The following is a 24,265-nucleotide window of genomic DNA, read 5'->3' on the forward strand; positions in this document are numbered from 1 at the left end:
CATCCCTGGTCTTCAGGAAGATGGACTCCTTATTGTACCACCTTAGTAAAACAAGAAAGACTAGCCCTCTTCTAACATTACCTAAGCGTCTGGTCTCAAAGTGATGGACTTGAAGGATGATCACCTTCAATGATACTGGATTTAGGAGGAAGCCAAAGGAGTCCTCAGAGGTTCAGAGCTTTAGCCTCCACAGCCAGCAACAGGATAATGCCTGGCAGCCAATCCAAGGAGATCATTGCCCCTCCTGGGCCTCCAGCTGCCAGCAGTTTACATCTTTGGAGATCTGGGCAATAACACTAGCCTAGATGTCCTTGGCAGGAACTCATCTCTTATAAGCTCTGAAGCATAAATCACTCCCTCACTCCTAGTGCCAGGAATATCTCCTGGGCCCTTTTATTAACCCTTGCCTATCATCCAAGACCAAGAGCAAAGACCACCACACCCAGTTGATGTCATTTGTACCCTGGGTGAAGTGCTAAGGTGATCCTCCACACAGTGCTTGGGCCAAGTACCAGGTCTGGAAGTACATGGGCTTTCTTACAGAAGTCTTGTGCACAGCAAAACTAAGTTGGTTGAGTCCACCTGCAAATAACTTTCTGGATAATAGTGTTTGAGTTCTTCTCGGACACCAACGGTTAATCCTGTTGGAAGAAACTCCCATTACTGAATATCTTTTGTAAAAATAGCCTTTATCATGTAATATAAAAGTTGATGAGTGAAAATGGGGGGGAGGGGGAAGGGTTGCAGAGTGAGAGAGAGAGAGAAAGAAGCAACCACCTCAGCTTCCAAGCCAATTCACTTTTATTCTTGGCCAAGTCAATCTTAAGAAGTAGTAAGGACCATTTCATACATTATCTAGCGGGAATTAAGACCATTCCTGATTCATAGGCTACCAGATTTCTTCCAATGCATTCTGTTCTATCTAGCCAGCAGCACTTGACAGTTGAAAAATGAATATTCTTTTTTAAATTAATTTTCTTAACATAAACAGAATACAGAAATAAGAAAACTATATAGAAAATGGAATAAAATTGCCAAGGGATTTTAAACAAATGCAGCCAGTACATTCAAAACAACACATTTATCTATCCTGTCATTCAGCACTCTATAGGAGTTCAGGGGAAAAAAGTTACTGTTCTGTACAGCAACAAATAATATTCCAATCGCTTAAGTCCTCAACTACTTTTTAAAGAACTCCCTTTTACATCCTACTGATCATGCTGGGTATAATAGAATTTCCATTTGTCATTAAATTCTTCAACCAGTCTTCCATTTACATAATTAGTTAATTTTACCATCACTGCCTATTCTGCCAGCTTATTTTGTAAATATTTTTGGTTCTTCATTCACATGTTCTGATAATTATCCTGAAATACTGTGCCATTATATCCTGTGACAATTATCCCTAAGTATTTAACTGGGTTTGAGGTTATTTCACATCCTGAAATCTTTCTTATACTTTCCTCTTCCTGCTTTGTTGCAAATTTTAATATACTTTTTGTTTTTTTCTTATTGATCTTATAGCCTGAATAGAGACCATTTTTCATTTTTCAAATCTATTATATACTATATAGACTAATATTGATTTAGAATTGTCAAAACTATGTCATCAGCATAATATTTCATTTTGTATTTGTCTCCAACTTTTAAAGCCTTTAATTTTAGGGTCTTGTCTTTTCTTTCTTTTCTTTTTTATGGCTAAAATTTCCAATACAAGACTAAATAAAGGAGGCAATTAAGGACATCCCTGGTGTGTTCCTATCTCCATTTGAAAACTATCAGTTAATACACTGGTAATTAAAATCTTAGTATGTTGTTTAGTATAAATTGCTTGAATTCAATTCTGAAAGCTTGAGTGACAGTCTAGATATTGAAGAGTTTTCTTTAAAAAAAGGCCAAAACATGTTATCAAAAGCTTTCTCCACATCTAAAAAAAATACATGTAGCTTTCTTCTTCTTTTTCTTGACCCATGCAATTGCATCAATCACAAAACATATATTATCTTTCATATATCTTTTTGGGACAAATCCAGTCTGATTTGTATGAATCTGTTTTTCTATACATTTTCATAATCTTTCCACCATTATTGAAGTAAAAAGTTTGTAGTTCACATTTAATAATGAAATAAGTTGATAAGAATATGCTAACATGGAAGCATTACCGTCTTTATGTATCAGTGTTATATGAGCTTCCTGCCATGTTGATGGGAATAGTCTCTCTTCTTTGATTTCATTCATTACTTGTTGAAGTGCTAACATTAATTCTTCCTCTAAGCACTTGTAATGCATCGCAGTAACTCCATTGGGACCATGTGCTTTATCTTTTTAAAATTTTCTAATAGTATCACCATTCAAGAATTATCACAAGCTATCACTCACTATTTTCCTCTGCTCAGGAGTGAATTTCTCAAGACATGTTCGGAGAATGGAATGGAACAGTAAGTCAATATTTATAAAAAAGCTAGTAAATAGATCATGGATTTCCTTTTCAATGTACGTTATCCCATTGTCTTTTTTCACCCGTTACAAATAATTTTTCCATTTCTTTTTTAAGATGATACGCTAACTATCTTCCAGATTTGCATGTTCAAAGTGTTTTTGTTTTAAAAATTGCAACTTCTTTTGTATCTCCTGTGTCTCTATCATGTCTAATTGATTTAATTGTCTGAGTTCAGTTAAATTGATTTGTCTTGTTTTTTTAATGATGGTCCTCTAGTATTTGAATTCATTTCAGAATTCTTTGTTCTGATCACTCTCTCTTTTGCTTAGACATTATTCCTAAAAAGTGTCCTCTCATTTAAGTTTTACTGGCTTCCCATATTGTAGCTATAGAGGCATCACTTGTATTATTTAGTCTGAAAAATTCTTCCAATACTACTTCTGACTTTTCAAAATATCTTCTTTTAACAAAAGGTTGTCATTAAGTCTCCATGTTCTTCCCACCATATTCTCTCCAATGGGTTGTGGTCAGAAAGTGTCTTGGGTTGGATCTTTACAGCCTCTAGAGTCATAATTTGGTTTTTAGATATCCAACACATACCAATCCTTGAGTATGTCTGATATCTGCATGACCAAAGATTTCACAATTTGTTCGAGTAGAATAAAGGCTCTATTTTGCTGTAACAGTTTAACCATACCAATGTGGAGTAATAAGTTAATATGTGTGCTTTTTCGTGACAAGCTTGTTAATTTAATTTCCATATTGCCTAACAGCCGATGCTCTCAGGACAATTTATAACTAAGAGCCACTGTATATTACAGAGAAGTAACAGAAGTTCTGCCATCTCAGTATCAGAGCCCAATCCAATACAGAGGAGCAGGGGCAACAGCATTCACTAAAACCTGCTTCGAAGTTATCAAGTAAACTCTAGCCATCTCGCCTCAAGAAGTTTAATCAGTTGAAATTAATGATTCGGTCGTGCTCAACACTGTGGGGCCAGATTTAAACAGTGCAAACTTGTACACATTAACACGGGGTTAACTGTTTCTAGGGGACTTGCTCCTGGGTAGGTACCACTTCAGTTTGCATGTGCTGCGATCTATTTTCTGCAAGGATACCTGTAGCCTGAACCGTGCTGAGGGACGTTTTTAAAAAGCAAGCGATGAGTCAATCACCTACACCAAGAGCACCCTGGGTGTGCCCCCCATCCGCCGACCCTTTCCCAGGAATTGTGGCATCGACCCCCCCCCCCCCAGCTCCACTCACCCGTTCGAGGTCGGGAGAAGACTCTCTAGGAGTCGATGTGAATGGCCCCAGAGGGAGAGCATGCGAGCTTTCCCCCGTGACCTCCATAGCCTCCGCCACGCTAGCCTGAGGAGCAGGTGTTAATGCCCCGTCTTCAGCCCACTGCCCACTGCCCGCTGCCCGTGCCCGCCTCCCATGCACAGAGGGCGCATCCCCGACCTCACAGCGTCCCTCCGCCAAGTGGAGGAAATAGTCCTCGGTTACCCTTTCCGAAATGAATCATGACAGCTCCGTGATCACCGGGAGTGGCACGCGAAATGTTCTTCTAAAGCACATAATAATAATTATTATAAACCATAATTCGGAGCTCTTTTGTTAGAATGTACTTTCTACAGAATCCCTGAAATACACGAGGCAATCATGCACGCTTTTGTAACCATCCGCGTTTGGTTGCAGGACACGCAACCCGGTACCCATGACAACCCCGCGACACCGCCCCTCTACTATGATTGGACTAAAAACACCCATCAGAAAAGGAAAGTCTCCGGGACTGTCAGTTATCGGTTTCAAGTGGAGGGAATCTCGCCTTTTTTTTTTTTTTTTGAAAGGGGGAAGGCTGAACTGTGGATGCGAAACAAGTCTGAACAGTTTGATAAAACGGTGATTACGACAGTTAATTGGCGTTGGAGGTGATGGGGGAGGGATTCCGCTCGAGCAGCGTATAGAATAATGTTTTTTTTTGCTGGTGGAGCTAATACACGTGAGCATGCGCTGAGTACACGCGCACCCCGGGCTCGTAACAGCTGGAAGCAAGAATAAGCCTCTCGATCTGGACCGCAGTCGTGGTAGGGAGTTTAACTTTTCTTCCACTCTGCTAACCCAAAGACAACAACTCTCCCCAAAAAAGAGAAGCTCTCTTAGCTTTAGGAGGGGGTTCTTTTCATGCACGATATGAACAGTACAATACTAGAGGTTAGAATGATAAATAGATATGACCAAACATTACGGGGGTGGGAGAGACACTATCCCAGTGTTGCCAATTGCAGCACCCCAAAACACCCCAAAAGTTATTGGCCAGAGGAAGGCCACATAGTAAAAACAACACAGTTATACTGTCCCAGAAGGGAGGGTGGATAAGAACAAAATAAACTTTGTGTAACCCACAGCTAACACACTAGCCTGACCTCAAATACAGTAATCAAAGGGACAGTGGAAACTGGTTCTAGCCGCCATGAAAGTTACAGATGTACAGGGAGTAAGAACATGGCAAAGCTGTGTGAATCTCGAGCAGATAAGAAATAGACATGGGAAATGTCTGGTCCTTGACAGAAGAAAAGATTCTTTGAAGCTAACAGCAGTGGGGGTGTGGCTACATTGATGCATTGATGCATTAGAAGTGTATTAGGTGACCTAACTGGTTACCTAGGATATAAAATGCATGTACGGGTTGCAACTTTTGAGACACTACTTTGGGCTGAACATCCCCTTTTGTTTCCCTTTATTCTATACTGCACTAGAATAAAGGTGGTTTTGGCTCTAAGTCTCGTCTCAGGCTCCTTTTGACTTGGGTCTGGAGTCCACCCAGGTTTGCCCTAGCTGTTGACTGGCTGAGTTCGGCAACAACAGAATGATCTCAGTTCAAATCCAAGGCAAACCATTCAACATCACAGTAGTCCAAGTCTATGCTCCAATCAGTGGTGCTGAAGAGGCTGAAGTTGACCAGTTCTATGAAGGCCTACAACACCTTCTAGAATTAACTCCAAAAAATGATGTTCTTATCATCATGAGGGATTGGAATGCTAAAGTAGGAAGCCAAAAGATAACCAGAATAACAGGCAAGTTTGGCCTTGGTGTACAAAATGAAGCAGGGCACAGGCTGGTAGAATTTTGTCAAGAGAATACGATGGTCATAGCAAACACTCTTTTCCAACAACCCAAGAGATGACTCTACACATGGACATCATCAGACGGTCAACACAGAAATCAGATTGACTATGTGCTCTGCAGCCAAAGATGGAGAAGCTCTATACAGTCAGTAAAAACAAGACCAGGAGCTGACTGTGGCTCAGATCATGAGTTTCTTGTTATTTCGGCTTAAATTTAGGCTTAAATTGAAGAAAGTAGGAAAAAGCACTAGGCCACTCAGGTATGACCTAAATCATATTCCTGATGAATATACAGTAGAGGTGACAAATAGATTTATTAGATCTCCCCCCCACATTATTTTGACAAAAAACAAATGCAATACATCACAATAATTAGATTAGGAATTAATCTATTTTTTTATTTATTTAAAACATTTCTATGCCGCCCCCATCGCAACAAAGCCTCGGGGTGGCTCACAAAAAATACAAAAAAACATACATAAACAATAACAATATAACAATTTAAAAGAAAAAAACTTTAAAACCCCCAGTGCATTCTCGGCTGATTTTAAAATCCTAATAAATACAATAATTTAGCAATTAAAATAAATTTTAAATAAAAAGGTCTTTGCCTGGCGCTGAAAAACAAATAATGATGGCGCCAGGTGGACCTCTCTGGGGAGCGCATTCCATAGATGGGGCGCCACCGCAGAGAAAGCCCTCCTCCAGGTACTCACCCTCCTAATATTTACAGAGGGTTCCTGCAGAAGGGCATCCGTTGCTGATCTCAAGGGGTGGGAGGGCATATATGGGCGCAAGCGTTCCTTTAGCTATCCAGGTCCCAAGCCGTTTAGGGCTTTATAGGTGATAACCAACACCTTGAATTGGGCCCAGACTTCAATCGGGAGCCAATGGAGCTGATGGAGAACTGGGGTTATATGAGAACAACGCCCAGTCCCCGTCAGCAACCTGGCAGCTCTATTCTGCACAGAGTGCCTGAAGAACTATGGATGGAAGTTCACAACAGTGTACAAGAGGTAGCAACTAAAGCCATCCCAAAGAAAAAAATGCAAGAAAGCAAAATGGCTGTCTGAGGAAGCTTTACAAATAGCTGAGGAAAGAAGGGAAGCGAAAGACAAGGGGGAAAGATACACCCAATTGAATGCAGAATTCCAGAGAATAGCTAGAAGAGATGAGAATGCCTTCTTAAATGAACAGTGCAAAAGAAATAGAAGAAAACAATAGAATAGGGAGGACTAGAGATCTCTTCAAGAAAATTGGAGATAGGAAGGGAACATTTCATGCAAAGATGGGCATGATAAAGGACCAAAATGGCAGGGACCTAACAGAGGCAGAGGAGATTAAGAAGAGGTGGCAAGATTACACAGAACTATACAAGAAAGAGCTTAACGTCCCTGATAACCATTATGGGGTGGTCACTGACCTCATGCCAGGCATCCTGGAATGTGAAGCCAAATGGGCCTTAGGAAGTGTGAGCAACAACAAAGCTAGCTGAGGAGACAGTATTCCAGTTGAGCTATTCAAAATCTTAAAAGACAATGCAGTAAAAGTGCTACACTCAATATGCCAGCAAACTTGGAAAACTCAGCAGTGGCCACAGGATTAGAAAAGGTCAGTTTACATTCCCATCCCAAAGAAGGGCAATGCCAAAGAATGTTCAAACTACCGCACCATTGCACTCATCTCACATGCTAGCAAAGTTATGCTCAAAATCCTACAAGCTAGGCTCCAGCAGTATGTGGACTGAGAACTACCAGAAATACAGGCAGGATTTCGAAGAGGCAGAGGAACTAGAGATCAAATTGCCAAGATACACTGGATCATGGAGAAAGCTAGGGAGTTCCAGAAAAACATCTACTTCTGCTTCATTGACTATGCTAAAGCCTTTGATTGTGTGGATCACAACAAATTGTGGCAAGTTCTTAAAGAGATGGGAGTACCAGACCATCTTCTTTGTCTCTTGAGAAACCTATATGTGGGTCAAGAAGCAACAGTGAGAACTGGACATGGAACCACTGATTGGTTCAAAATTGAGAAAGGAGTTCGGCAAGGCTGTATTCTGTCGCCCTGCCTATTAAACGTAAATGCAGAGCACATCCTGAGAAAGATGAGGCTAGATGAATCACCAGTTGGAATTAAGATTGCTGGAAGACCCCCAGCTGACCCCCAGCTCCAGCCAGCTCCACTCATGACATGCCCACCATGTGCATGTCCAGCCTATCTTTGAACACCCTCACCAAACTTTGGATGCTGGGCAATTGTTATTGTCGTTGTTGTTGTTATCATTATTATTATTATTATTTTGGACTAATTTGCTGTAAACTGTCCCAAGACTTTTAAGTATGGGATGGTATAGAAAAGTTTTAAATAAGTAAATAATCTCACCCAAAGCAAGTGAGTGGTAGCCCACAAAAGCGGTGATCTCTGCTCACTAACCTGCCCTCTCTCTCTGGACACAGGGGACTAGGTTTGGCACTGCCATGCAGTGGGAGTGAGTGCCCAAAAGGTGATGCACCTCAGCAGGCACTTTCTCCACCATTTTGCTTGCACTCTTTCCCCAGGATTGACTTGCTTACTTAAGATCCAGCTGTTGCGTGACTCAGGGGGCAGAGGCAGCAACACCATTTCTTCTGCCTGGTGGCCTACTCATGTGAAATAGCAGCACCGGCAGGACCAAGGTGCTTCCTCCCATCCTGTGTCTCTGGTCAATGTGGGTCCAAGGACTGGGATCAGTAAACCCAATCCAAAATGCCATAGTGTCCAGAGAGAGGGCACAAGTGCTTGTTCACGGAGTCCATTCTCTCTCTTCCTCTCAGGGGAGAATGGGACCTGCCAGGAGAGCAAGATGGATGAACTGAGGAAAGGGGCTGGGGGCAGTGGGGGGGGGGGGGGCAAAAGACTGCTTGCAAGATAAATGAGGCATTATCATTGAAAAACGGACAATAAAATTGGCTAAAAAGTTTCAGAACACAGAGAAGTTACATGTTTGATGATAACATTAGCAATGTTAAGTATCAGGCCCCATCTAGGGTATGACATTTTCTCACTTTTGGTAGTGGCACAAAACTTTGGCACAGGTTTTGGAGGAGATATTATTTATAGCCCACATTTGGAAGGCTGGATTGATTGTACAAGGTTTGGAACTGAATAAGGATAATACTTGTTAGAAGGTCATTAACTTAATGGGCAGCAAACACTTTCAGCAGGAAATCCTAAAGTGAATTTTTTGCACTGCTTTTCATTCTCTTTCATTTCATTTCTCCCTCTTGAGTATTTCACAAAGGAAATTATACAAAATTTGGGTATGATTTGGTATCACTGCAGCTCCCAAATAAGTGAGCTCCAGCTAGCATGCAGTTTTGTTGTTATATTATGTAGCAAGCTACAGGTAAAGCCGCCATAGGATGGGCCCTAGCGTGGAGGGGAAAGGCTGGGGGCAATGTTGCAAACAACTCAAGTCCCTATCAGATCCAAGTTCTACAGCTTTAAAATCACTATCACCAGGAAGAGTAATAGGACTACTAGACAATCTGAACAATAACCCTTGTATAAAGAGTTCCTTTGTATAAAAGAAACGCAAAAGAGCACACATCTTTGTAACACACTGAATCCACAAGCACTGAAAAACTGTGATAAAAGTAGTTTGGGGAAAATAAAGAATGAAGGAGAAACAGTGATGGGACAGTGAGTCAAGTGTCAGACATTAAAGTAGATTGACACCATGCAACAGGAGGAGTGCTAAATATCAAACTTGTAAATGAAAGGTCTTACTGCACATGTTTCTGATCAAAAAGTCATACAATGGATAATAGGTTCAATAGCATGTGGTAAAAGCAAATAAAAATAACAGGCAGAAAACTAAATTTCCAATGGATATAATTTTTATATTTGTATTCCCAGTTGATATGAATCAATGAACTGATAATTTTCTTATTTCACTAACACAAGAGAGCCTGCAGGCTATTGGGCAGTATAAAAAGGTAATAAATAAAGTAAATAACACAAGTCCAATAAAAGAAGCAAGCTGGCGACAGCATGGTGTGCTCTTCTATTGCATTACAGATGCTGCTTGTATACCTCATGCAATCATTTGTAATATATAATAGATCATTTCTTTTTATGGCTCTGGGTTGGCTTTGTTTGTGGTATAGTAGTGCCTCGCTGTGTTAGGCTCGTACTAATGGTAAAAGTATCTGGCTGTCTCATTCTTTCAAAACAATAACATTCTATTTTTTCTTCAGGTGAGACTGTCCTGGTGCTTACTAAATGAAATCCTTCTTTGAAAAATATGTCAACCAACAAGCCTAGAACATTAACACCACTGAACAGTTTCCTCTGATCAGGTTTTATGGAAACATACCTGCAAAAAAGGAAAAAAATGTTGTTAGTGTCAATTCATTTTACTTTTAAGTTTTTTAAGAATTTGCTTTGTGCTAAATATTTAATCATTCCCATTCCTGAAGTTTAAAGGTAGAAAATAACCTATTAGAAACCTATAACTAAGAAGTCAGCACAAATTGACTTTACAAATTTCCAAAGTTTTTTTAAATTTTTAATTAATTAAAACATTTATATGCTTTCCTTTGCACCACCCTCAGGATGGCTTACAAAAATAAAGATTTGCAAATATTCTTTGATTTTTGAAATAAGCATGTTCCAAACCTAAGAAACAGCAGCTAAGAATATGGACTTGTCTAACACAGATCATTTCTTGTGCACTCATGCAACCTCACTCATGGAATCCTGGGGGACTTCAGACCCTCTCTTGTGTTTTCCAGGTCTTCTTAGAATTAGGAAAGTTTAGTATTAAATTTTAAATCACAACAATCAGAGTCTATGGGAATGTGGTGGTATGTTTTAAGATAAATAAAAATAAAAGCATCCTATAGTGCTGCAAATCTACAGTTATACCACTGCTCCACCTTGTGGTTGCTTAATAGAATATATAGAAAAGCAGAGAAATGGAAACCCGGGGCGGGGGGGGGGGGACCCCTAGTTTGACCCCTCCTGCTGAGAAGTCCACGAGTCTCTGTGCCCTTGACACATCAAGGGCAGCTATGTATGACGAACACTTCTATTAACAATGCAAGAGGCAATAGGAAGGCTGCATGAGAAAAGAATTCAGACTTGCCACAGTTCTGACTCGAATCGCTCTCTCTTTTGCATGTATGCCCTTGCACACATGTAGTAACCCATTCCTTGAAAACTATTGAGATCATATTTACTGAAGTGTAGATATATACATGTTAATAAAGCCACCAAAAAGAGAAATGCCAAATAAGTTTGAGAGCCTTATGAAAGCAAAAGTAATTCCTCAGTAAAAAATATTCACTAACAATTTTCTTAAAGCATACTTCCGTATTTTCTTAAATCATACTTCCAGGTTGGATGTCAGGAAGTATTTCCTGATGGTTAGAACCCCTAGGATATGGAATGGGCTACCAAGGTTCATGGTGGAAGCCCCATCAGTGAGCATGTTCAAGGAAAGATTGGACCACCACATGTTGGGGATTACATGAGCGGATCCAGCTGGAGCCAGGGGTCAGACTAGATGGCCTGTGAGACCCCTTCTGACTCGCTTTTTCCTTTCTATAATGAAAATTGCCATTTAATCTGGGTATTTATTCTTTTCTTTTTTTACAATTCACTGATTTAATTATATTTTTACCTTTTCTACATTTTGAATGTTTAAATTGTATGAATTTTAATGTTGTGGGCTGCCTCAAGTCCCAATTAGTGGGAATAGGTGGGCTATAAATATAATCAGCACCATCTTTCTAGAACTTTCCATGGTCCATTTTTGTTTTAATTACCCTAACCCAACCTCTACCCTAAGTAATAAATGGTGTCATCAGCAAATTTGACTTTTTCATTACTCATTCTGAATTCTAGATAATGAAAAAGTTGAAAAGTATTATAATATACCTTGCCACAAGCTGATCAGTACCACACTGGAAAAGAAGATCATGATGGGAAGGCCTTTCCAAAGAAAGGGGAACCAGTGACTTCTGAGAAGGTTTATTATGATTTTCCCAGGTTGTTCCCACAAGCTGTTCTGCAAAAACAGTGATCCGTCCAGCCAGTTCACCAACAGTGATGCTGCAGGAGCCAAACACCCGGAAAAAAGCCTGTGTTTCCTGGAGCAAAAATCTTATTTCCAAGATCTCTGGCTTTGGCTTCAACAAATTTTCTTGACCTAGAAGTTCAGCCACAGAAAAGAGTCCATAGAAGTCAGCCTCTCTCTGAAGCCTCCGATAGTCTGAGAAGTCACTAGGCAGGGAAAGCTGGAGTGTTCTTAAAATGTCCAGAATATAGCTGAACAGAACTCCATCACGATCCACAAAGAACTGGCCATTCACCAACTTAAATTCTGGGTCATTGCCATGTAGCATCCTTGCTAATCTAGAGTCAGGGAATTGCTGCAGTGTAGAAGGCCACGTGGTGAATTTCATTCCTCCAACATTCAAAATGATCAGATCTTGATTGTTCATCATTCTCACCTTCACTGGAAAATTATGTCTCCAACTATTATGTCTCAGAACTCAGAAGCAAAAAAAGCATACCTTGCTCAGTAGTTGTGCGTGCTGTATAAGAAAAGGCCTGAGCCAGCCACAAGACTCCCTGGCAACAATAAACATGTACACAGATGCCATTCTGTTTACAGAGCTGGTCACTTGGGAACCAAATATTGCAACTGAAAGAACATTTTTTAAAGATGTTGAAAGCCCAATCGAATGGACAAACTTGGAGTCTAGTAAAACTTGGACACAACATGATCTTGTACAGGACTCTTAGGTTTTTTCCTTCTGCTTTCTTCATCCATGGAAGCAGTCTACCCAACGGCGCTTGCAAGCAATCCCACTCTCTCCTGGCATCAGCAGGAGCAAAAGAGAAACTGCTGGAACCCCTTAGCCAGAGTGGCAGCCTTTTTCGCCACTCTGGCCTACAGGCTTTCCAGCCCTTTGGACTGACCATGGCTTATGTTGTCCAGCTTTGGACAGCACAATAAGCCATTGGGGGGTTCCTAAACTCCAAGGCTAGTTGGGATGGTCTGTAAGCAGGAGGTTCAAGCAACACTAAGCTACCACTCCCCGTGGCCCAGTGTGTCAGGCAAACCCAGTCATTAAGGGCATCTTGCTCCCAAACTCCTAAACCTGCACCAAGTTACTAAGTGTTGCTATAGCTGAGATTTGTAATCATGGTGCATTTAGCTGCTTCAGAAACTAGAAACATTGCTACAGAAAGTCTGTAAATGTATAGCTTCTGGTATTCCTCCCTCCAGAGAAAGAGTGAAAGTAGATGCTGAAAATGCAAACTGTTCCTTAGTCTTTCATACTTTTCTCCTTAAGCTGGATCCTTCATGGTTGTAGCAAGGGTTTGAAAATGTGTAGTTGTCCGCTGTTGTGACAGTAAGTCATTAGTTTCGCAGTGCCTAGGAGTTTTGTTGAGGCCTGTATCATGAATTGTAAGGACTTAATTGGAAGTTTTTAATGTATTTGTGTATTTAGTGCATGCTTAAATCATATTATCTTGGTTCTAACTTTATCTTTGATATACTTTATGTAATCCCTCAACTTTTGGGGGATAACATAATGTTGCTTAAAACTTTCAACTGTTTTTGGTGTTTTTATAGTTTATATTTAGTTTTGTTTTGATTTGATTGATATGAATGTGATGGTTGAAACAACAGAAATAAACATTAGGCCAAGGTTGGTGAGTATGTGCCAGTGGGCTGCATGTGCCCTGATAATTTTTGTTGGCTCTGTCTTTACTCCTGAATTGCTGCAAAATCTCCCCACTGCCCCTACCATGATTTTCCGTTAAAAATGCATATGGACAACACAAACTTCATTGGGATGCAGAACTGTTCTCCCAGTTTATTTCTCAGTAAAGTGTGAGCCCTGGATATTTTACTTTAAAAGGAAATTGTCACTTGTACTTATTTTTGCCTCCACTGAACTTTGGCAGTACAACTGCAACTATTTGGTGGGGAGGTATGCAGCCCCTTGTGGGTCTAGGTGGATTGGCCTCTTGGCCAGTGGAAGTTTTCCAACCCTGGCCCTGGTCATTATTCTGCAAAAAGAGCAATGTCTCTTTTATTCTCAAGAGCTGTGGGATGCCCATCTTCAACCTCCATTTTGCCTTGAACTACCTGCATAAGTTTATTTTCATTGCATTTGTGCCTTCACTCATGTGCCTGCAGAGGCCGTATGAACCATACACATGCAACCATGGATACATTTTTCCCCTCATTTTTCCCACCTTAGCCACTATAGGTATTCTAGTTTATTTCTATGGTAATCTAGAGAACTAAGCAAAAGTACACTTGTGCTTCCCATTAAAGCATGCAGCTGAGAAGCTATAAAACTGTGAATGAAGCTATGTGCACCCCTCCCTACACACACACTTTTTAATAGTTGTTACATGCCATCAAGTTGTCTCTGCTTTATGGCAACACTATGAATGAAAGCTCTTCAAAATGTTGTACACATGGCATCCCTGCTTAGTTACTCTACATTCAAGGCTTTGGCTTACTTTATAGAGCCAATCCATCCCTTATTTGGTCTTCCAAATTCTGATTCCTGACTTCTAGGTGAGCAGATCAGAGGAAGCTGCCCCAGCTGGTCTAGGGGCTGTTGTATAAAACCAACCAAGCTCCCAGAGAGCAAGCAAACAGGGAGAGCTAACAGGACTTTGGTGGCTGAGTTCAGTGGAGGAGGTCCCTGTTTTTTGATTTTTTTCCTCCTTTGTTTTCTTCCTTGTAACACACTCCCATTGGGACTGTGGACTGTGCTGATAACATTCTGGGAAGAAAGGAAAAACCCCTGGTCATTACAGCAGGCCTGAAGGTTATATTCTTTTTAGCACCATGCTAATTTCTGCCTAGTCTAATTACTGTGGGATTTATCTATTTTATTGTTGCATTTATGTTGTGAACATAAATTGTACATTGTCCTACAATTATAAATAGTTTGGTGGTTTGGATAAAAAAATTTCAAATAAATAAAAAAGAAGGCAATCCTCACCTCACAAAAACGTATCTGCAAGGACTTCCTTAGAGTGGGAAGGGGAGTGAACAGCTCTGATCAAGCCCTTTCAGCTTACAGCACAGAGCACAGCAGAGCTGACTAACTGGAAACCTGAGCAGGAACATTCCTGTTGTGGGGTAAGGCTATGCTGCTTCATTTTACTGCAGGTCCCATTTGTCAGCTAAAGATAAGTGATTTGAGTTTTGCCCCAACTGTTTCCTCAGTAAGGGTTTCTGTGAATTTGCACTAAAAGAACATCCAAAGCAAAATGCAGAATGGAAATTCCTCCAGCTCTTTTCATCCCTCCAGAATACTTGTTAAAAACATCTAGAAGCAGGTGAGGGATGCCCTTCTCTCAGGAATGTATCCTCAAGTGGATATGTATTCATAGAAATATTTTTTTAAAAAAATCAGACTCACTTTTAAGGTAAATCTGTTCACAATCAGAATCTACTTAATTTTTAAAAAGTTACTGTGATTATTATTTTTATCCTTATGCATATACACTGCTGAGATGGCTTAAGCACATTTTTACTTGTACATATATTTCCAGTTGATTTGTTTTAGTTATACTTTATTTTGGAGAGGGTGGATTTGACCTGGTCCTGAATGGTGCAACACTCCCTCTTAGGGATAAGGTCCGCAGCTTAGGAGTACTCCTCGACCCGGAGCTTTCTTTGGAAGCTCAGGTGACAGCGGTGGCGAGGAGTGCCTTCCTTCAGCTTCGGCTGATTAATCAGCTGCACCCCTACCTGGAGTACGACTGCCTGGCGACGGTGACACACGTGCTGGTGACTTCCCGCCTAGACTTCTGTAACGCGCTTTACATGGGGCTTCCCCTGAAGACGGTCCGAACACTTCAATTGGTGCAAAATAGAGCTGCCAGGTTGCTGACGGGGACGGGGCGTTATGCTCACATGACTCCAGTCCTCCGTCAGCTTCACTGGCTTCCCATTGAAGCCCGGGCCCAATTCAAGGTGTTGATTATGACCTATAAAGCCCTAAACGGCTTGGGTCCTGGCTACCTGAACGAGTGCTTACGTCCGTATATGCCCGCCCGCCCTTTGAGATCTGCGGGAGAGTCCCTTCTCCGGGAACCTTCCATGAAAGAAATTAGGAGAGTAAGTACTCGGAGGAGGGCTTTCTCTGCGGTGGCGCCCAACCTATGGAATTCACTCCCCAAAGAGGTCCGCCTGGCACCGTCGTTACTGGTTTTTCGGCGCCAGGTAAAGACCTTTTTATTTAAACATCATTTTAATTGTTAAAACATATGATCTGGCCAGGGCAACTTCTTCTTCCTTCTCTTTTCTCCTCCTATATTATTTATTTACTTATTTTATACTGATAATTTTAATTTTATATTATTATGTTTGTAACTCAGTGTATTTTTTGTATTTTTGTATTTAATGGTAATTTATTATGTTCTATTGTATTTCAATGTATTTTATTGTGTTGTAAGCCGCCTCGAGGCTTCGGCAAGGGGCGGCATAGAAATGTTATAATAACAACAACAACAACAACAACAACTACCTTGAGCACCATTTTTAGTAGAAAGATGAGATAAAAATTAATGAAAAATTCATGTATTTTAGAATGTATGTTATTTCTGAAAGTCCAGGCTGACTGCTTGCATACATGTGATTATGCTTTTTCTCAACCTATACCATGCCCTCCTTTACTCTGAAATTCACTCTGCTGTTCTGCATTTCATTTTTAACACATTCTAATATGCACAATCATATTATACATCCAATTCATTTCTCACTTTGGAAAAACAAGAGTACCAGAAAGGAGCATTTTCAAATAAGTAGTCACCTTCTTTTAGAATCAAAGTGTGCAAAACACTTAAGCCACAGGAAAATAAATAGAATCAGTATTTAAAGAGAAAGGTAATTTCAAAAATTTACCCACTGGAGCTTATCCATGTCTTTCTTCCCTGTTGTTAAACATTAAAACAATCACTTCTAATACATGCTTCCTGTACAGTAGTAATAGTTATAAAAGTTTGTATTTGTACACAAATTGAGCAATGTTATCCAATATTATAAGGATATAATTTACACATTTTTCACTTAAAACTACAGCACAATCTGTCATTTTCTCCCAGTACAAGATAGCATGATCTGCCATCTCTGTTGTCTCTGCCAGATACCCTGAGCCAAATGCAGAGACAAGAGTTTTCCAGTATTGTAGACTATCAACCAAAAAATCCATAAAGCATATATGCATAGTAACAAATATAAGCAAACAAAACAAAGTAGTTAAAATAAACTTGGATGAAAAGAATGGAGAAATTACCCTGTAAAATGGGTCTTTCTCCTGTGGTAAAGAAAGTTTGTCCACATCTGCTAGCTTAAATTGTTCCCACTGTCTAGTATCAAAGGCTTTAATTGTGGAGTTGATATCTACAGTAAGACAAGGCAATCTGGTTTCCTTGATCACTTTGATTTTCTCTCGAAATTCTTGCATTTTCTGCAAAAATACAATGGGTTCAGACACATCCTTAAAAGCTTCTGCAATGCTAAAAGCTGTTCGTTGCTCTCTTATGATAGTATTCAGTTTATTAATTTCTGGGTCATATGCCTGCATAACTGCAAGTTTCATCGTCTCAAAGTCTGAAAGTATCTCATTCTTTTTTTGTTCCAAGGTATACTGCAACTTCTCAAAAAATTCTTTTACTCTGTCGTAGTCCTTTGTCAGCATCTGGAGACCTTTCCGTTTGCTGGTTTCCAGTGTTTCAAGACGAGAATGTGCATCCCCACAATGCCATATTTCAAAACCCTGAAACAATATCTCAAAAGCACGCTTTTCCTGAAAGTAAGCATCTTCAATGGAGCAAAACGCATGTTTTATATGATCTCCCCGAGTTGCACAGACACCACATATCAATTTTGTGTCTGTCTGGCAAAAAATGTTGAGAGGCTGGCCACTGTGCATTTTACACATGGGCATTTTTGTGGTTACCTTAATCTTGTTATACTTCTCCACAATTCCTTTAAGGGAATAGTTGACTTGGAGGCTGTTAACTGCTGTAACAGAGGTTTCCTTCCGACATGTGGGGCATTTGAAGAGAGACTGTCTCCAAATCATGTTCCGAGCATTTCCCTCCAAGATCCCTTCCAAACATTTCTTGCAGAAGTTATGTGAACAAGGCAATGCTCGTGGATCATCGAACAAACTACAACAAATGGGGCATGTCAGGTCTTCTTCCAGAAGTTCCATTGCAGTCTATAATAAAAGGAGATAACAGTTCAGACCACGATATGAAGCTCTTTATCACAGTCTTAAGAAATTAAAAGCTGCATGCCCGCAATCCTACAAATGGAAATATGTAGAGTCTTTCACATAACAATCTGTAGAGTGGTACCTTGGCTCACAAACTTAATCCATTCCAGGACTTTGGTTGTGACCCAAAATGGTCATGAAAGTTAAATTTCCCCATAAGATTCAACGTAAATAAGGTTAATCCGTTCTGTAACTTTTTTAATCAGAAAAATGTGAAGCGAAGTGACAAAGAACAACAAAGATCACGCCCATCTCCCCCCCCACAAAGGCAGCCATCTCCCTGTCCCCCCCCCCCCACACAACCGCGCTCATCATCCCTGCACGCACCCGTCATCCCGGCGCACTGGGGAGGGAGAGATGGCACGAGCGCGGGTGTGCTGGGGGAGGGAGAGATGGGCGCAAATGGGGCGTGCTGGGGGGCGGGGGAGACGGGCGCAATCGTGCTGTGGGGGGAGATGGCCAAGATTGCAGTTGCACTCCTGCAGGAAAGATGGGTGCGATCTCGGCCATCTCCCCACCCCCAGCACGATCACGACCATCTCCCCACTTGGGGGAGGGGAGACGGCTGCGATCATGGTCGCCACCCAATGCAGAGTTCACGACCTGAGTTAAAATTTTTATGAAATTTTTGTTCGTGACCCGATTTGGTCGTGAACTGAAGCATTCGTGAGCAGAGGTACCACTGTACTTCATTGCAATTGTTAACAATCAAAGAATATTGGGGGAGGGGTTATGCAGCACTACTCCCTTTTCCCAAACTTACAGTGACTAAAAAAAATGCCAAAACACAAACACACAGACCACAAGCAGAGCTTTAAAACATTTAAGCCATTAGCTGAGTTCAGAGAACACACTAACCCACACTCAAGAGCCAAGTACAGGTTGCTGCTGAACACTGGATTGTTGTTGGCTTTATTTTATTCCTCAGCACCTTCATTGGTAAGACCTAGAAAGATAAGTAGCAGACTAAATCCACATATAGCCTACATCTTCCAGATTGACTCCTCATCCTTGCCCATGTACAACCATTTATATATGGATAAAACCATTTTCATTTCAGTCTAACATTAATAGGGTTGCAATTCCTTTTGCACGAAACAACTGCTTCCTAGATCTATTTAAACTGATTTCCCAAAGTAATCCAGAATCCCTGCTTTTGTCTGTCTTTGGGGGAATGCACTTTCCCCCGCAAAGAGGCACTCTAGGGTGTTTTACTTTTTCCATTTCAATTGTTTTAAACCTGTTATAGTATTCTTTGATCTTTGCACTGTTATTGGTTTTTTAAAGGTTTACTTTGGTTTTATACTGTATTTTTACAGAGCAGTTATATGCTCCCTAGACGGTCATTGGATTCCTTTGCTTTGCAGCTGTAAGGCTGAAAATTGCTCTGGTACTAGAGATGGGAATGCATGCTCAGATCTGCCTCCCTCCCCTCCAAATCTTGCATGGAAAGAACTGTGCTGGCTGCTTCTCCAAGGATACAAAAGCAATCTTGGAGGATTTTTAGAGGGCATTCCATGGGGCGAGAGGCCAGTGCCACCAAGACAGAACATATCCTGTCAATGCCTCAGCCTCCTTCCCTCCCACTCTGAAGCACTGCAGTTGGACAACTGAAATTGGCTATCCAAGTCCTCCTAATTCTGCACAGGATGCCCATAAACATGATATTTGGAGCATTGTGAGCATCCCCTACAATTGTGCCCTTAAATGTTTATATTTTATAGTTATGCTGAGCCCAGCAGTCCCCCGTGAACAGCACAGGGAAGCGAAGAGCTTGTGCTGCTGTATTTTGTGCTTTTAATAATTCCAGGGAGGCGGTAACAGGAAGTGAGGCACATGTGGGCAAATGGCCAGTTATCTGAGGAGGGGATCAGATGTAAGAGGCCCCTTTATTTCAGCAAGTTCGTATGGACAGTAGGGTGATGGGTCTGAGGGTCTTCCAGCCATCGTAGCCTACCCCTTGACACAACCCGACTATGAAGATAAAGTTGCTGCCAATCAGCATCACCAGGGCAGGCACTGTTCAAAAACAATAAGCGAAAAGAAACAATCCTGCCCCCACCCCCCGAACTGCCCGAACTCGAAACCTGCCTTTGGAAGCGAAGAAAAGAAGGTATGGCAAGAGGCTGCGGTCCGATCACACGAGCCCAGCAGTCCCCCGTGAACAGCACAAGGAAGCGGTTGTGTGTGGGAAGTGTCAGGCGTAACCGAAAGCTCCGGCGCAGCGCATGGAACTGTCCCTCTCTAAAACGCTGGAGTCTATAGCAGAAATGTGATATAAACAGATTCCAAAGGCACCGCGTGCCCCCGGTGTCGGGCTGATGTGCTATGATGCCGCGGCAAGGTCGCTTCTACTCGCGAAGCTCAACTTCGCGGGCTCGTCTCCCTTTTTCTGCGGCCGCTTTGCGTGGAGGTCGCAAGCGCCCCGTCCTCCTTACCCAGCTTAAGCAAGCAGCACCTGCAGCGAGAGGCGAACCAAACAAGCTCCCCCCGCCCGCCGCTTGGCCAGGTTTCTCTGCCGAGTCCCGCTCACCCGCCTGCCGCCTTCAAGTCCGCAGCCTCGGTCAGCGGCCCCGAGCCGGCGCGCCCACCAAGCTGCTTGAACGAGCCCGCAAGCTGCTGACCACACCACGACGCCTCGGCTTCTTCTCCGGCATTGAGCTGGTCGAAAAGCGGCAGCCGGCAAGGAGCGGCCGCGCTCCGCGATCTTTCCCGTTCTGTCCCGTATCCCCAACAAAGCAAGCCGCACGATCAGAGAAGCAACAGGAATTCAGGGTGTCGGTGGTTTCCGCTTCCCCTCTTCTTGGCTTCCGGTTCAGGCAGACACGCTGTCTGATCCTTGCGGTTCGTGTTACTTTTCCAGGCTGGAAAGCCTCGTTCTCCCTTGGTTAGGACGGGGCAGTGAGGGTAATGAATGGGCCAAAAATGATCGAGAGGTGGGGCACTGCAGGGAAGAATTAGCAGATACTCTACTTTCTTCCTTCATTTTTTGGAAGACTATTAGTAGGTGCTGTTGTGAGCTACTCTCTCTGTTGTAGTGCATAAGCCTTTGTCGTTACACCGGCATGTACTTCTCCCTCTCCTGTTGGATTCGGTTTAAAGACCTCCTGATAAATATCTTCAACTTGACAGCACATAACAGCAGCATAGGATACTGGCAATTTCGCACTGAGGTCAAAGTTTGTGTTCCAACCTCATAAGGGAGAATTGGAGATCTGACCAACTGCTGCCTTCTGCCGTCAAAAACTCGACCTCAAAGAAGGAAAAACGGGGGGGGGGGGCATTCCCGTGGGTGCAGAGAAAAGGAGATAGAGACCAGGGAATAGGCAGGGTGGGCGGACAGAGAGGCAAAGCTCACCCCCGGAGCTCCTCCTTCGCTGGCTGTTCAAGAAGCCTCCAGGTGCCGGGAATGGTCACCATTGATAAGATCGTCTTTCTCCTTCAAATGCAGTGTAACTAGCTCATTTTGCTGCTTATCTAATTGTGGAAGGACCAGATCTGGAAACAACAATCAAACTTCTGATTCTATATTGTTCATAATTAAATTTCTGAATTTTACATGTTTAATCAATCGAAGTCGGAGGGCTTTCGATGTCGCAAAACTTCACCCACCTTCCTAATCCTCGGGAAATTCAGTTCGTAATCCTTTGTGTCCTGAGTTATTGTGCATTCCCATCAGTATATATTGATGGCTATTTAAAATGAATACCTTTGAGTATGAATTGTTTTGTGAGCCGCCCCGAGGTTTTATTGCGATGGGGTGGCATAGAAATGGTTTAAATAAATAAATAAATAAATAGTTTATTCTGAATATAGTCTATTTTTCAATTCACATTCCTGTACATTACAAAATCCTTAAGAAATTGGTTAAAAGCACAGATTAAAAATAGACAGGGAGAGGTTTTCTTCGTCGCATCTCCATCTGTCGGAATAGCGTTCGTGATCATCAAGCCTTTTGATGTAGAGAAGTTGCCCACACCCACACTTTTATCCATTTGGGATGCAAAGCCCTGCAAAGGAAGAAAGCTTAGGTGTGTTGGGTGCCTTAGTTGCCTCCTCCCTTACCCCGCATATGGCGGTTTCTAACAGCTGCCACTGAGAACCGACATTCTACTGAGGAAACATTAGAATTACTGCCCCTTGAGGAAAGAGCGTAGGACGAAGAAGAAACATGGCGGCAGCAACAGCTGGGTCGGCTTCGCGTTCGGCGTGGTGCTGCCTCCGGTGGGCCTGCTGCGGAGAGGGCGGGACCGGTCACATCCCCCTCAAAGAAATGCCGTCGGTGTTGTTGGATACTCAGCGGATGGGTAAGGGAAGGCGTGGTGTCTTGCGTGTTGCACGTTTCCCCTGGATTGCGGGTGGGGTGGAGTGGGGGGAAAAGGCAGGAGGGCAAGTAGAAAGAATCCTTTGGTGTCTTTACGCCTTTAAAAATATAGTAATCGTCCATGTATTTTGGCGTTCCCTCCAGGGAGCTTGAGGCAGTTTATATGCCTCTTCAATTTAATGATCGCAACCACGCTATTAGATAAGTGGCTTGGGAAGTGTATCCTGGAAGTTCACGCTCCCCATCATAGCTATCTGCATGTTTTTTTAATCGAGGAAACATTTCACCACGCATGGGCCATTTGATGTTTGTTCACTTTTAGTTTGAAACAGTATCTTTTTCAGTGAACACACCATGAGTTTCATCTCCTTTTGTAATGTATAAATTAAAACGTGCCTGTTCGTGGCATCTGTATCAAAGTCCTTACTCCAGACACTAAATTCACACATGATATTTCTGCAGGTGTGTCATGTTGGGTGTTGCACGTTTTTCTTGGGGAAATCATCTGTGTTCTTTTCTGGAAGGATGCCATGCCTATTGTAGAAACTCAGAAGCAAACTCTGTAGTATCCAGAGTAAACTCATTGAAGTAAATCAGACTTAAATTAGAGACTTGCATTTAGAACAGCTCAGCAGGGGTTGTCATGGATAGGACATTTTTGGAGAGCTTTCATTCATAGGGTTGCCACAAATTGGAGACAATTTGATGGTGCATAACAACAAGAAAGTATTTCATTGGATTCACTCTGCTTAGGACAAAGGTTGGATTCTACCTACATTTTCCATGTATTGATTTTCCTTTCATAGCATACAGCCCACAGAAAAAGGAAACATGAATGCACTTATAGACACTTTCTTGCACAAACAAAGTGCAGAATGATAATAGTCTGACTGCATCTGGCACCACAGCCTAAAAGGAAATCCAGTGCACACACAGAGGCAGGACTGGCCCAAGATGTTTTGTTGCTTTTGGGGAACTAAGAAATACTCCCCTCCACCTCACTGATTGATCTTGTGTCAGTTACTATTTCTCAGCCTAACCTACGACACAGCATTGTTGTGATGACAGCAGTGCTGAGACTGCTGAAGGAAAGGGAAAATGTAAATGTAATCCCATGCATATCTACACACACAACTGTCCTAACTATATTATTAACGGTTTGAAATAAGCCTCCTTACTATGTAAAATGGTCAACTGTGCCTTGCATGGTACCATCCTGCATGAGCTGTAGAGATGAGATCTGGCCCAACCATCCTACCTGGAAATTTGTCTTATGAAGACTGCTAGGAATCAGCTCAGTCTTGAAGATCTTAACTGCTCTGATACATCCTGATTCTCATTTGCCTCACCCATGTACTTCTGTCTTCTGTATGAATATGAGCTTAAACAAACTTTATCAAGTCTGTGTCTACTCTGATATAAGTATCACTGAGTCTGGTGGGGTTCTTCCAGCCTTAGAGCTCAAAACTGTGCATTATTTATTTATTATTTGGGAAACTTGTATGCTGCCCCATAGTGGGGAAAATTCCCATTATAGTCAGTGAGACTATCAGGTACAAGTACATAGAATTATATCTTGAAGCTCTTTTCTTTGTCCCACCTCTTCTTTTTTGGTTGTTGCATATTCTTTTTTTTAATAAAGATTTTATTAAGATTTTAAACTAAAAACTAAAAAACATCAATCATCAAATACATTGGACGTACTGGGTCAGCCCCCTATAACATATCTTTTTAACATTCTGTAATCATATTCAAATTGATTTATAAAAATTTAAAAACATATCTAAATCTAAGCCAAGTCCTGTTTCTCCAGCCAATCATAAAAAAGGTCCCAAGTTTGATAGAAGTCAGTATCTTCTTTCTCCTTCAGTAATAAAGTCAATCTGTCCATTTCTGCACAGTCCAGATTCTTTTTTAAAATCAGTTCCTCTGTGGGTAGTTCCTCACTCTTCCAGTATTGAGCAAGCACAATCCTCGCTGCTGTGATTAAATGTAGCATCAAATACATTTCTTGTTTGCTAATATTTTCCAGTATAATGCCTAATAAGAAAATTTC

At 41.7% G+C, this 24,265-nt stretch overlaps 3 protein-coding genes across 5 annotated transcripts in view; 1 reads left to right on the top strand and 2 right to left on the bottom strand.

The window, feature by feature from the left end:
- Positions 1-8,724: 8,724 nt before the first annotated feature.
- Positions 8,725-15,283, bottom strand: KCNRG (potassium channel regulator). The gene is made up of 2 exons (XM_044419244.1): positions 11,497-15,283; positions 8,725-9,931 (listed from the first exon to the last, which is right to left on the bottom strand). The coding sequence occupies exons 1-2, from the start codon at positions 12,063-12,065 to the stop codon at positions 9,679-9,681; spliced, it is 822 nt and encodes a 273-aa protein (XP_044275179.1). The 5' UTR covers positions 12,066-15,283; the 3' UTR covers positions 8,725-9,678.
- An 844-nt stretch (positions 15,284-16,127) lies between these two features.
- On the bottom strand, positions 16,128-20,671 carry TRIM13 (tripartite motif containing 13). Of its 3 annotated transcripts, XM_044419245.1 has the most exons (3): positions 20,419-20,671; positions 18,748-18,831; positions 16,128-17,828 (listed from the first exon to the last, which is right to left on the bottom strand). In XM_044419245.1, the coding sequence occupies exons 2-3, from the start codon at positions 18,820-18,822 to the stop codon at positions 16,596-16,598; spliced, it is 1,308 nt and encodes a 435-aa protein (XP_044275180.1). In that variant the 5' UTR covers positions 18,823-18,831; positions 20,419-20,671; the 3' UTR covers positions 16,128-16,595. The 3 variants fall into 3 exon arrangements, with proteins under 3 accessions (XP_044275180.1, XP_044275182.1, XP_044275183.1); XM_044419247.1 differs by lacking the exon at positions 18,748-18,831; XM_044419248.1 differs by lacking the exon at positions 20,419-20,671 and having other exon boundaries at positions 18,744-18,831.
- Positions 20,672-22,046: 1,375 nt separating this feature from the next.
- The window catches only part of SPRYD7 (SPRY domain containing 7), a 19,018-nt gene continuing 16,799 nt past the window's right edge, over positions 22,047-24,265 (top strand). The window contains exon 1 of the mRNA XM_044419250.1: positions 22,047-22,192. Coding sequence (XP_044275185.1) covers positions 22,057-22,192 — 136 coding nt within the window. The 5' untranslated portion in view covers positions 22,047-22,056. The remainder of the gene's footprint in view (positions 22,193-24,265) is intronic.

This window comes from Varanus komodoensis, unplaced genomic scaffold (assembly GCF_004798865.1).
Source record: "Varanus komodoensis strain SLA01 unplaced genomic scaffold, ASM479886v1 scaffold100, whole genome shotgun sequence".
NCBI lineage: Eukaryota > Metazoa > Chordata > Lepidosauria > Squamata > Varanidae > Varanus > Varanus komodoensis.